Genomic DNA, 14,846 nt, shown 5'->3' with positions numbered 1-14,846 from the left:
CACCATTTCTTAACAAATGGGTATTTCAGAATCAAAATTGGCCCATCTCTATTGCTTTCAGCAGCCCTTCAAGAGAAATTACCCAGGGATCCATACTCACTTCACTTTTGTTTCCAGTCTTTATTAACAAGCTGCCTTCTGATCTCCCTAACCTTCCTCTTATTCTTTATGCAGATGACATGGTTGTTTGATCCAGTTCCTCATATTCAGCCATTCAAACCCAACTTCGGTCTGACCTCCATTCCCTTAATTTTTGGCTAAACAAATGTAAGCTACTCATAAACCCCTCTAAAGCAAAACATATGATACTTGGAACCTCCCAAAAGCTGAAGTGAAAAATCGTGACATCTCAGATCTCAATGGTTGCCCAGTAGAAACCAACACAGCCTTTAAATACTTAGGTTTATGGCTAGACCAGTCACAGCTTCAAAAGCCACATTGAAAACACAATGGAAAAAAAAAAGATAATTTCTCTTGTATTCTGGTCCTGGAAAATATATCCCTTTCTCTTCACACCAGCTAGAGCTGCAATAGGCAAAGGAGTCCTTCTTGCTCAACTTGAATACAGGCTCCCAGTCATAGCCACAGCCTCTAAAAAAACACTTCTACACTCTGCAGTCCATTGAAAGCAAAATCTACCACTTTGTTTCCATTTCCTTCCCTCAGGAACAGCAATGCATCACCCTGTCCAAGGCCAGGTGGTTACTAGTCTCCTACAGAGCTGAGCTACTCCTAGGGTTTCTTGTTTTCAAGCAGTTTCAACCAACTGCCCTTTCACTTCTTGCACCCAAACTTCATAACAAAACCAACCCCTCCCAATTAACTCCCTTACTGCAGGCACCCCAAACTTAACTGCACTGTCCCGACCATTCCATATCCAGTCTTGCACCCAAACTCAGGCAGTCCCTTCCCCTTCACATTAAAAAGATCTCCTCACTTTTAGGTGTCTTTTGAGTTGAATTCTGAAGGTGGGGAAAGAAGAGACTTTTTTGTAAAATAAGTATATGCAGTTTAGTAGCACCTTGTGCTCTTGTAAAAAAATATGCAGGTTATTTGGTTACTCTGAAGTGTTCAGATGCCCAAGTCTTGACTGAAGAGGGACCATAGTATCCAATTTGCTTACTCGGTTAATGAATAAAAAAAAAAACTGTCCATGTTGCTGGTGATCTTTAGTTCTTAATGCCTGTATGTCACATGCTTGCTTATTTAATTGCTGACATTTGAGACTGTTGCAACTTGGGAACAAAATTCTCCCCAGGGTTGTCATTGTATACTCTCTGACTGTGCCAAGATTATGTAATGTACTTTTGAAGTATTAGATTCTCACTGTTAACAAATGAGTATTGGTTGTTTGTGGTTGGTACTGTACTCAGTAATTTAGAAAAAAAATGCAGTGGTGTCCCACTCTGTTTTGGTCCATGATGAGTTAGTACCACACACAGTTTGGTTCCTTGCAATGCTAAGATTCTGTATTTCGTACCCTTGAAAACAAACTTGATAATCCAGAGACTGGTTTATAGTCAACTGGTGAGCACTTATAAAGGCATATTATTTCCAAAAATACAGATTCTGCTGAAATTTGACACATCACAAAAGTAAAACGTTTTTGAAGATATCTATGCTTCTTGGTTTATTTTTCCATATGCAGAATGCATAGAAAATACAGGCTCATTATTGTGGGCTTCCATAATCTATATCCTACTAAATTTGCATGTAATGTCATATTTCCTGTATACTGTGTTGATTTACTCTATATGCATAATGTGACAGTTGTCTTTCCTTAACTTTTCTCACATCGCATATTACTGTAAGCATAATGCATTGGGGTGGAAATCACTCTGCATATGTCTTTGCTGTTTGTTGGATCTGTTTCTTTTTTGATGAAAGTGAACAAATTTCATTTCAGGATTTATTTTGGTTCTTGGCCTACTTAGGCATTTAGTTTCTGCATGGCTGCTGGTGCAGATTGCTACATTTCTGTATATTACATAAGCTAACTGTGCATGTGATTTTCAGTTTGTGTTGTACCTAGTTAATTTGATTCTAGAATTTATAAAATGGCCTCCCCGGTTTAGACTTCAGGAAAATTCCACTGCATTTAATATAAAGTAGTCTGCCTTCTTTGTCATTGTTTAATGATTTATTGCAATAGCTGAAAACATTTGTATACTCCAGCTACCAAAATTGATCGTTGTAATTTGTTAACCTGCTTTTTCATATAGACTTTAGACTGGATGACTTATCAGTCTTGTGGAATGCTATAATAAACTCTTAAAATTGACACGATTCCTTTTTTTTTTTTTTTTTTAAACAGAGCTACCTTGGCTTCTGCCCATCCAGACCAGTCTTTGCCAGTGACTCTTAGTGTTTTGGAGAGCACCCCTCAGGTGAGGGGTATGCACACAATCATAAGGTAAATAAGCTTGCTAGTTTGACATGTAGGAAATGCAGCTCATTTGGTTTAGGGATATAGCTAAGCATTGCTTAAGAACAAAATATAAGCAGACCGTACCAGACCTACTAGGTAGTGAATGTTTATTGCCATACTTTGTCTATGTAATACAGTTACAGCATAGTGTTATGAAATTAATTACCTTAATGATTTTTCTGTAAGAAACATGGGTAGTGTTGACTTTGCTTAGTGGTTTTCTTTTAAAGAAGAAAACTTCATTGCAGTCCATTCACAGAGAAGTTCAGACAAAGTCAAAAGACTTAACAGATTTAAAAAATAGAGAACTCTACATCTTTTTGTCTTGGTGTGAGGTATCCTTGTAGTATATTTAAAATAAAATTAAAGCAACATTAGTGTTATAGAAGCATTTGTTTTTTCACTTATCGCATGTGTAAACCAAGAAAAAAAATAACAGTGCTTTTGAGGTCCTCATATGTCTTTCCCGTCGTCCAGTGTATTAACTGCACATTCGGTCATCTTTGTAGGAACAAAATGTTATGCAGACTTATGTATCTTTCTTAACTAACTAAAACAGAATGTGTTCTGATACAGCCCACCCATTATTGTCCTGATTTCCTCCATTGTTGGGAGGTATGACTGTATGCTTACTTTCTGTAGTAGCTTTTCTCATGAATACTAGTTAGTAGCAGGACCAAAGAGCTTAAATCATTCAGTGCCAAGTCATTTATTTGCCAATTTGCATTCAGAAATGAACTTGTTGAAAGCCTTATTCTCCCAAGAAGCGCCTTAATCATCCATTCCTGCAAGCTGTTATTACAAATAGCTTTGGGTAACTCAACACAATATGAACCCATTTCCCCCACTTCCCTATTTCCACACAGATGTTTTTGGATTATGAAAGTAGTTGTGCAGATACTTCAGCCTTAAGATTCTAAGTCTCTAGGATCTCTCAGGAAATCTAGGTGATACACACTGCAACTCCCATCACTAATGGGCTGAGAATTTATCCCGGTTCTCCCTCCAACTTGTACCCTTACAGGATTTGCCTCTTCCTTTTAACCAAAATGTATTTAGTTCCTAAAAGGTGATTTGCACCTCTGTTAATGGACTATCTTCCATTTCATAATTTTCAATGCATTATCCTTTTGGCAATACTCCAGAATCTGCCCTAATGCCCTCTGGGTTTTGCCTGATGTTGCTTATAAGAAAGTGACAGTACAGAACCCAGTAGGTGTTCTCAGTACCAAATACTGGCACTTTCTGAGGAACATACCACCAGTACCATTCCTGACATGCCATTTATTGAGACAGTCTAATGCTAGACAATTCATCCACCAAATCTAGCACCTATAAATGCCTACAGGTATACTTAGCATTTCTAATATTCACTGCTGTTGAAGGAAGGAAGTCAATAGTCTAGTCAGTTTCAGGACTCCCTTCTGGCCAATGACTTCGTCATTTGAACGGTAATGGAGTAGCCTAGATTGAGGAATTGTGAAATATATTTCAAACTTGGGCACTCTTAGCTCCTCCAACCTTACTAGAGGGATTTTATCCAAGGGCGTTATAGCTCTCTTTTCTGACCACAGAAGTGACAAAACAGAGCTACCATTTAGATAAATCCTTCTGAAGGATCTGGAAGTAGCAGCTGTGCAAAGTGCAGGAGCTGAATAGCACATATTTCTACAAAACTGTACTTTGAGGGAAGTTTAAAAGCAGCATATTCAGTGTGCAAATGTCTCTGTGCATACCTTTGCACCACCGCATACGTTACTGCAGAGTACCCAAAGGTAGAAGCAGCTTTCACCCCTAGATTTAATAGATTGGTGATGCTGCAGTTACAGGAATATCCATTCTTTTCTCTCTGAAGGAGCAGAATTAACATCCTAAATAGCTTGGTACCTTGAGGAAAGCACAAAGTTCACACTGTAGGTGAAATAGCTGAGCCATATTCTCCTCTATACCCATAAAATAGACCAATAATTCACTAGCGGGCAGGCAGAGTATTTATGCTTCTTTGTGAAATATGTATCCATGTAGGCTGTGAACATTAATGTTGTGAGCCTGGGGCCTCAGATCTAAGATAAACAGAAGTCAGGAAAATGCACACCTCTATTTCATCCTCCTCACCAACAGAAATGGGGGTAAAAATAAAGTAACCCCCCTTCACTATCACCATAGCTCTACTATATATCTTGGCAAATGTCTCCACCAGACCTTTGGGAAACTGAAAACTGTCATGATGCCATAAATTTCAAGTCCACCCTTTGAGAATTATTTCACGTAACCAGGCTTATCACTGTCCTATGAGAAAGATTTCCCACATCCAATCTTCTCAAAATCCGTGCACACTCAGTAGACCTCACATCCTGAATAAAAAGCAGTCTTATTTATCAAAGGTCTGTAAAAACATATTGGTTCAGGCAGACCAGTAATGGAACAAACAGCTCCACCCTCTATGCCAGTGCAACCATTAATAATTTTATCAAGAGTGCTCCACAATGTAAAGGAACTGAGTCCTAACTACACCCCAGATGATCCAGGTTCATTTGACCGTCTGAATTCTGGAGGAATCAGTCAAAGGGAGAGGAATGACAAGGCTTTGCTTGCTCACCTCCTCCTTGGAGGGAACGGAGACTGGAAAGTTTTCTTTTGTAGTGCACTGTACACTAAATATCCCTTGTGGAGACCATACAGAAATTGCCTGCTTATAACAGTGAGTATCTTGAGGAGTAAACTACTTCTGAAGGCTTGAAACTTCTGATACACAGCATATTGCATTCCCACCCCCACAGTGACATCTAGCATATAGGGGAAATCATTAGGCTACAACAACAAAAAAGGTCCTATGTAACATGTAACACTGCTGTAAAGAAGCTTGATCTATTTTCCTTTTCCCTGATGTTAAAAATTGACCCACATTTTCCACTTGGGTGTTTAGCCCAGTCTTGGAGCAAGCTAGATAACCATGAGGCAGGGATTCTGGAGACTGTGGAGAAGCAGCAGGATTCATCAGATGGTCAAGCTGTCATAGGAAACAAAATAGAGAAGTATGTATATATAATTGGGATCGAGAATTGAAATAGCCCTATAAAATGATGTTGCTGTTCTGTATCATTTCCTTATTTCAGTATCTATGAAATAATTGCCCGATGTTCTTCATCTCACATTGCTGCAGTCCTTACATATGGGTAGTCCGCTGTCCTCAGTCGGCCCGAATACCAAAGTATTAGGCTGACGTCGGTCAAGGCGCTTAAAACTGACATCAGGACGTCAGGGTACAAAAGCGCATGACCGACGTCATATCCTCAGTCTTTTTTGCCGCATGGTCCGATGCAGAAGCAGCGTTGCGAGTGCCGTTCGGCATTCTGAAATTTTTCGAGTTCGGAGTTTCAGACCGAATCCAAGTTGGCTAAGTACCCCGTTGGGGAATATTTTGTTTTTTTCTTGCCTCAGTGTATTACCGGATGTCAGAAAAAGTGAATAACTGTATTTCTTGTGGGAAACAGATACCGCATAGGGATTATCATTCTTTGTGCATTCCTTGTTTGGGGCCTGAGCACGACGTTGTCGGGTGTCGCTTTTGTGCTAGGTTCAATAAGCGCACTATTAAGCGAAGGTTAGATTGTGCTAGGCTGGTCTTCGGGAAGCGGTGCAATTATAATATGCCGTCGGATTCTCCGGCGCCCGCTTCTACGAAGAAGCGCAAAGACAAAACAGTTAAATCCAGGCGAGATGAGTCGTCCGTTCCGGACGCCGGTTCTTTAGAGGCTTCAGTGGAACCGGTGGTTCCGACGGAGACTTCTCTGGAGTCTCAGGGGGAGACTTTGATTTTGCAGGATGTGGCCTCTCAAGAGGCAGGTCAGGCTGAAGGGGCTTCTCAGGTTACTGTACTCCCCTCCCTTCCTAGGGTGGTTAGGCCCTCTCCTTCTGTTTCCAAGGCTTCTCCCAGAGGCAGGCCAGGTTTAGCTTCTGTTGGTGTCACTCCTAGTTCAGCAGGGTCTGTGCCTAAGAAGCACATGCTTAAAATGGCAGAAGATTTGATTACTCTGATTAGAGGTTCTTTGTCCCCTCCTGATAAGAGGCCTAGGGTGGAGCCAGAGTTGGGAAGTTTTGAGCAGGCTTCGGATGTTTCAGAGTCTTCGGCTGAAGACTTGCAGGAGTACTCTCCTTATTCTGATTCTGATGCAGATGATTCCACTCCTTCTGCTTCTCCTCCAGAGGATTTTTCTTTTTCAGAGACACTTCATTCTATGAGGGAACATTTTAAGTGGGAAGGTCAGGACTTCTCTGATTCTCGGAAAAAGCTTAGGGAATTTTTGCTTTTACCTCAACATAGGCCCTTGGCTATACCCCCTGTTCTGGATGTTGTGGAAGATGTGTTTTCAGAGGCTTCACTTAATCCTGATTCTCTGCCTCCTGCGCCTGTTAAACCGGATAGGTATTACAGGGTGCCTGAGGCTCATAAATATCTTTATAAGAGTCCTAGGGCGGACCCAGAAACTATTAGTCAGGGACCTAAGGGTGTCAAGGCCTCTGTTGTAAAAAATCCGGTTCCTCTAGATAAAGAGGCCAGAGCTTTGGATAGATGGGGAAAGAAGGTCTATACATCTTCTACCTTAGCTATGAGGGCTTTGAATTGCCAGTTTCATATGTTGAAATATCAAAACTTTCTTCTTTCTCAATTGAAGTCTAAGGTGGATGCTCTGGCGGAAGGCATTGAGTGTAAAGAATTACAAGATTTGGTGCATGTCTCTGAACAGGTGGGTAAGCATTCATTACAATGTGGTTTTGATGCTGTGCAGGCCTCGTCTAGGGTGGCTGCCACTGGTTCAGTTCTTCGCAGGCACGCCTGGCTGAAGGATCAGAATTTATCTGACCATGTTAAGACAAGGATTTTGGATGCTCCTTTGCAGTCTGATGTGTTGTTTGGTTCACCTGTGGAGTCAGTCTTGAAGAAAATGGAAGACAAGGCTAAGTCTATGCAGGCTGTTAAAGATTTTTGCAAGTTCAGCCTCCAAGTTTAGTAGGAATTGGCCTGCTAAGGGGTGGACGTATCCTTCTTATGATTCTCAGTCTAGGGGTAGATCTAGACGTGGTAGGGGCAGAGCTCAGAGTTCTTTCAGACCTAGAACAGGGAGTTCACCTGCACAATCTTGGTGAGGGCAGGGGCCAGTCCTTTCGTAAACAGGCCCAATGACCTACTTTTTCAGCTGCCAGATCCTTCTTGCCTGGCAGCACCTTTGGGAGGAAGGTTGGCACTCTTCAAGGAAAATTGGATTTTGATTACCCAAGACAAATGGGTATTGGATATCATACACCAAGGTTACAAGTTTTATTTCCATACCTTGCCTCCTTTCAAAGGCATGCCAGACGTTCCTCCTCAGCAAAGACTAGAGGCTCACAAGCAAATTTCTCTACTACTTCAAATAGGGGCCATACAACCGGTCCCTCTGCCAGAAATGGGCCTAGGATTTTATTCTCGCCTGTTTCTAGTACCAAAGAAAGGGAACACGTGGAGACCAATTTTGGATTTATCTATCCTCAACACATATCTGGACATTCCCAAGTTCAAAATGTTGACGTTACAACAGCTTTTACCTCTGCTGGGCAAAGATCACTGGATGGTGACTCAGGAACATGAAGGTAAGCCTCCTTGAGATCCAATCAGGCTCAGTTGCAGGAAGTATCTGCGTTTTCGGGCTGGGACTTTTCATTATCAGTTCTCTGCATTGCCCTTTGGCTTATCTACTGCGCCCAGAGTGTTCACGAAGGTTCTGGCTCCAGTGGTAGCTTTCTTCAGGCTAAGAGGAATACAAATCTATCCTTATTTGGACGATTGCCTGATTCTGGCCCAAGGAAAGGACGAACTTCTTCATCATTTACAGTATGTGATGGCAGTGTTAAGATGCCTGGGGTATTCTGTGAACGAAATAAAGTCCAGTCTAGTACCCTCTCAGGACATGTGCTTTCTGGGTGTGAGACTGAATACAGCATCCCAGATGGCCTTTTGACCCCGGACAAACAAAAGAATCTTTCTCTTTACTTCCACCAGTTGTCTCGTCAGTCCAGGCTGACTGCAAGGACAGTCCTTCAAGCCTTGGGGTTCATGGCATCTTGTATTCTGGTACTTCCCAATGCCAAACTGCATATGAGGAAGCTACAATGGTATCTCAAAAATGTATGGACGCAGCACTGCCAAGATATGGACACTGTCATTCAGATAATACCTTGCATTCAAAAGGAATTTTTGTGGTGGGCTCAGGAATGTCACCTAAACAAGGGACTCTGTGACCCGACCAGAGGCGAGTCAGATTCTAACGACAGATGCCTCAGACAAAGCTTGGGGAGCTCATCTAAATGGAAAATGGGTACAAGACACGTGGCCTGCCAGACTTCAACATTTACATATCAACTTGAAGGAGATGTTAGCAGTCCAATTTGCATTGATAGCTTTCAAGGATTTACTTCTTCCAGGGCAGGTGTTGATTCAAACAGACAACACAACTGTCATGTGGTACATCAACAAGCAAGGGGACGATTCATATCCTCTATGCAGACAAGCAATGATTTTGTGGGAGACTGCTCTCAGTTTACAGCTAAATCTTCAGGCAAGGTTTCTGCCAGGAGCACAGAACTCCTTAGCAGATGTGTTGAGCAGACAAATTATGGATCCCCACGAGTGGAAATTGGATCCTCATGTATTTCAGAAATTGACAGTGTTATGGGGAACTCCAGGCATAGATCTGTTCGCTTCTCCACTAAATTACCAGCTGCCAAAGTTTTGCACAAAAAGGTTTCATCCCACAGCTTGGAAAGTGGATGCTCTCTCATTCAATTGGAGCAATCTTCACGTGTATGCCTTTCCACCTCTGCCTCTCCTCCCAAAGGTACTCCTGAAGGTCAGACAGGACAAGCCAACCATGATTTTAATAGCTCCGGATTGGCCTCGACAGCACTGGTACCCATTACTGAGAAGTCTGGTACGGGAGCCTCCATGGCCTTTGCCTTCGATTCCTCACCTGCTGTCTCAGGAGAACAGTCATTTACTCAATGTCAGACTTCAGTCTCTACATCTAACAGCCTGGCATATTCTGTTTTAAACCCTGGAGGGTCTCAGCTTCCACAACAAGTTTTGAATGTTATTTTGGAGGCCAGAAGGCCTAGTACAAGGAAAGTTTACGCAGATAAATGGAGGAGATTTTTATTTTGGAGTACAGCAAAGGACTTTGATGTTTCTAAACCTAATTTAAGTGTTGCTCTTCAATACCTTACTGAGTTATTGGACAAAGGTTTGTCCTTCTCCTCTATAAAGGTTCATGCTGCAGCAATTTCTGCTCACTATGACTGTGACCCACCATTATTTTCTCATCCTTTGTTTAAGCAATTCCTTAGAGGGCAAAGAATACAAGACCCCACGTAGAGCTCCTACTCCTGCTTGGGATCTCAATTTTGTGTTGGAGAAACTCACTCTACAACCTTTTGAGCCTGCAGCAACTGCAGAGTTGAAATATTTATCATGGAAGACTCCTTTTGTTGGCCATTACCTCTGCGAGAAGGGTTTCTGAATTACAGGCCCTTATGGCGGTTGAGCCTTTCTTAATTTTCCACAAGGATAGGGTGTCTTTGCGTACTAACCCTTCTTTTATGCCTAAAGTGGTTTCTAGTGTGGCTTTAAACCAAACTATTCATTTGCCTACTTTTTATGCAAACCCCAAAATAAAGGGAGAGGATTTTGCACACTTTGGATATACACAGACAGTTGCGATATTATTTGAGCAGAACTAAAGGGTTCAGGCAGTCTCAGCAGTTGTTTGTTTCTTTTGCTTTGGGTTCTCAGGGCAAACCTGTTTCAAAACAAACTATTTCTAAGTGGATTGGTTTTTGTATTGCTTTCTGTTATTCCCATCATGGTAAGGAGATTCCAGCTGGGATTAGGCCTCATTCCACTAGGGCTACTGCCACTTCTACAGCTTTTAAGGGGTGGCTACTAAAGATATTTTGGAAGCAGCTACTTGGAGTTCAGTGCATACTTTCTCTAAGCATTACCACCTTCCACTTTACTCTAAATCTAGGGCTGGATTTGCCACTGCAATTTTACAGGGCATTTTGGCAGCCCCTAATGCTTTATAGTTTTGCCATCCTCCCTTACCTCTGCTTTGGGATTCTACCCATATGCAAGGACTGCAGCAACGTGAGATGAAGAACATAGTACAGTTTTGTACCTACCATAAATGTAGATGTTCGAAGATCCACATTGCTGCAGTCCAATTTACCCTCCCTCCTTCCCCTCTGTAGTTAGAGGTGGTGGTGTGGTTTGGGTTGTACATATTGTAAATATGGTTAGTGCAGGGGTGGTTGGTTATTTTTTGCTGTTTTTTGGCTTTGGCCTTTCTTGTTAGGGCCTTCTGACATCTGGGGCAAGAAAAGACTGAGGATATGACGTCGGTCATGCGCTTTTGTACCCTGACGTCCTGATGTCAGTTTTAAGCGCCTTGACCGACGTCAGCCTAATACTTTGGTATTCGGGCCGACCGAGGACAGCGGACTACCCATATGTAAGGACTGCAGCAATGTGGATCTTCGAACATCTACATTTATGGTAGGTACAAAACTGTACTTTTCCAACTTTTTGGGTTAGCATGTGCCTGCAAAGCAAGGCTGACAGTTTTCAAAGTAAATGACAGAATCTACTGTGGGGCCTTACCATAGAGATGGCCTTCCTTAGATCATTGTTGCAGTGTTCATTACTACTGGGTTATCTCACCAAGGTAAACTGACGTCCAGCCGGGGTACCAAAGCCAAAAAGCCTTGTGTACAGTTGTATGTGTAATGCAAGCCTTTGGGCAATGGATGTATGAGCTTCAGATCCCTAGAACATCTTGCCACCAGTCTGATCACAGGTCTTGCACCTGTTGATCTGTTTTCTTCAGGTGGTCATTGGTGATATGTATGCCTTCGCTTATTCAGATAAGGACCCTGTTGGGGAACCTTTTCTCTTTTTTTGTTTTCCTCAAGTTTTGTTGTTTAAATCTTTTAGATGTCTACTAAGAGAAGGAAGTGTGATTGTGAAAGGCAGATTCCTTATAGGGACCTCCACTGCCAGTTCTTTTTTGTCTTGGAACTAAATGTGACTATAAGAATTATCAGATTTGGCAGCTGTCTGTTCCAAAAACCCTACGTATGCGTCTTTCCACAAACACTTATTTAGAGACCCAGCACTTGAAGCATGTTGCCCATCCAAAATGGTGTAACCCTCTGCATCCAGTATCCCACTCGCTCCAAAAAATAAATTCAAAAGGCCTAGGCCTGAACTATCGTCTATGCAGTCAGATTTGGACGTACCAATTGAGGTGTTGCCCGAATCTATGGTATACCTGATCATTTTTCAGGCTTTGCTACTGTAATCGTGACAGAGGGACCAGTATGGCATCTGATTTTCACACTGCCATTTTGACATCATACCGAGGGACAGGAGGGCATACTTCAGATCCTGGTTAGGAAAGAGGTGCCTGGACCCTTGATTAAGGTCCACCATGTGTTATAAAAGCAGACCTCACCCCTAAGAAATAGAAACCAAAGACAAAGAATGTTTCTACATCTCAGAATGGAAAGAATTTCCACAGGGCCTATAAGTATCTCTAAAGCCTCCTTCCTTTCGTTCTTCTTCCTTCCTACCCACCCTGCCACCCACTATCAAGCAGAAGAGGAAGCATGAATCCTCTTCTGAGGAGGAGGAGGAGCAGGAAAAATCTGATTCATATGAACACACACTAGTTCATTCATCTCGCATTTCATTCTCCAGCCCAAATGGCTTCACATGATGAAGGCACATTATCCCTGACTCTCACATTGAGGAAATCTCCTGTGGTGGAACTATCACAAAAATAAACATTTTGAATGGGAATCTAGACAAATTTCTGATGTGCAGAAGAGGTATTACAGTTTGTTGCAGGTAGGAGCTTCTAAGCCAGCACCTAACCCTCCAGTTTTGGAGTCTTTTCTTCACACTTATCTTCCTTCTTCATAATCAGCCTTCCTTTTACGGCCCCTGTAAAGTACTAATTAAACCAATATTCTGAATGTTGCTATTCTGGACATCAGCCAATAGATTCCACTAAATATAAAGAACAGGATACATTAATGTGGACTGGTTCAGTTAACCCTTACTGATTGGGTTGTATCAGCTGAATGGTTGGTTTGTCAAGTACTGGAAAGGATTGTATGTCCTAGTTACTGACCAGTTCTTTGGCATGCTGTTTTTTCAAATCTGAGGTTGTGCTAGCACAGGGAAGTGGAGTAGTTTGTATCGCAGTGTGTTAATGGTTTCCCTTTCTGTATATTTATCACAGCGATGCAGAACGCCACAAAGATCACTTCTCCACACAACAACAGTCAGCTTATATCCTTTGCATGGGCTATAAATTGCACACTCTGCAACTGTAGTTCACAATCAAAAAGATTTAATACAGAAAAATGTTAAGTGCTTTCACTCACAAACCGTGAGCTTCTTCAGAACGTTAACACAGCTGATATTGAATGTTTAAATATTCACTATTGGTGCCAAAACCTGTTCAGTTTCTTAAAGCTGAAGTACACTTGTAAAAACTTAATTATAATATCAAATACTAAAAACACGTCACTGAAACCATTCAACTAAATTGTTAAAAAATATATCACTTTGTAACAATATATCATGTATGACAATTTTTATACAATATAATAAAAAATATAAAATATGATCTATATATATATATATATATATATATATACTATCAATATCTTACTTCCAATAAGGGTTTAATGGGTATATGCTCAGTTAAACCTGGTGGTGTCGCTGCGTCAGTCAGCAACTGCCACCATACCCCCTTGTAAGCTAATAAATTTTTACTGCTGCCCCCCCGAGGGTTTGTCACCACATTCTCCAAGATAGCAAATTTTAAGTTATGCTTGTCTCCTTTATTATCTATATGTTTGAACAGGGCATTGTTTTGATCTTTTGTTTTGATACTGTATAAATGAGAATATATTCGCTTTCTAAAATTCCTCAGTTTTTCCTATATAATATGCTGAGCATGCCATACATTTAGCTAAATATATGACCATTTTAGAATTACAATTGCCCTGTTTAAAACGTATTTTCGTCCTATTAATATTATCTAATGTCACTCCTGTATCCTCACAAATGGCAAAGCACTGATTGCATGCACCTCATCTCGATGTATGTGTACCCCTCTCTGTCCTTTTGACTTTCAGGCCCCTTTCTAAAAGTGTTTTCAAATTGTTCCCCATTTTATGAACAAATATCGGTTTGGGGCCCAAGATGTCCAACTTCTCCTGATCTGTCAGCAATACAAACCAATTTCTACTTAGGATGTATTTAATTTGATTTATATGTGGACCATATTCCAAGATACATGCCCTATTATAAGCTTTGTTATTTTTTCCGTCATTTCTAATAACACTATTTCTTTGTTCATCTGTATGTTTAACTCCTAATAATGGGGTTATTTCTTTCCCCATTCACTAGTTACATATTCTGTAACTTCCCTCATCATTCTGATATCATATCCTCTATCCTTAAATAAGTCAGAAATATATCTAACTTCTTCTATCATATCCCCATAATCAGATGTCATCCTCATTGCTCTAATGCATTGCCCCTTAAAGATATTATACATTAGTCTTCTAGGGTGATTACTACTATATTCCACATATGAGTTTGAAAAAGTGTTTTTCCTGTGAATCCTCGACTTAAAACCTGTCTTACCATTGGTTATATATGTGTCCAAGTATGCCACTCCTGTAACACTACTCTCAGATGTAAATTTCAAAAATTCACTACTTCCATTAATGTATTCCATAAATGTGTTGAAGGAGTCCTGGTCACCTTCCCATAAAATATAGATGTCATCTAAAAATCAAGAATAGTATTTGATATTACTATAGAATTTACTCTTAAATACCTTCTCTTCTTCCCAGTCAAGCATGACTAGGTTTGCAAAAATGGGGGTGCAAGCTGCCCCCATAGCAACACCATTTGTTTGTCTAAATAATTCGCCTTCATAGTATATGTAATTATGGTCCAGTATGATAGACATAAGTTCAGTAACCAAACAAACTCTATCCCAATCGAGAGAACTGTGTTTCCTAATACTATTGGTGAAGGCCTCCATTCCTTTATCCTTAGGAATGCATGAGAATAAACCTATCACATCAATAGATTTGAACAAAAGGCTTTTTTTCCATATGTCGACTGGGTAATTCATTAAAAATTCCCAAGAGTCCTTGACCCATATCGGTAATGTTACCATAAATATGTTTAAGCATAGACTCCACAGCCACTCCTAGAGGGAAGGTCTTAGATTTACTACCAGAAATTATTGGTCTAAACGGTGGATTGTTTATATCTTTGTGTACTTTGGGTATACCC

At 40.9% G+C, this 14,846-nt stretch overlaps 1 protein-coding gene across 1 annotated transcript in view; it reads left to right on the top strand.

Annotated features, from left to right (window-relative positions):
- Window positions 1-14,846, top strand: part of LOC122805378 (uridine-cytidine kinase-like 1) — a 1,023,926-nt gene that overhangs the window by 568,064 nt on the left and 441,016 nt on the right. Inside the window, exon 9 of the mRNA XM_044075479.1 lies at window positions 2,315-2,413. Within this exon, the coding sequence (XP_043931414.1) occupies window positions 2,315-2,413 (99 nt within the window). The remainder of the gene's footprint in view (window positions 1-2,314; window positions 2,414-14,846) is intronic.

This window comes from Protopterus annectens, chromosome 6.part1 (genome assembly GCF_019279795.1).
Source record: "Protopterus annectens isolate FY-2018-M chromosome 6.part1, PAN1.0, whole genome shotgun sequence".
NCBI lineage: Eukaryota > Metazoa > Chordata > Ceratodontiformes > Protopteridae > Protopterus > Protopterus annectens.
The sequence above is the reverse complement of the archived record's forward strand: the minus strand, read 5'-3'. Positions and strand labels throughout refer to the sequence as shown.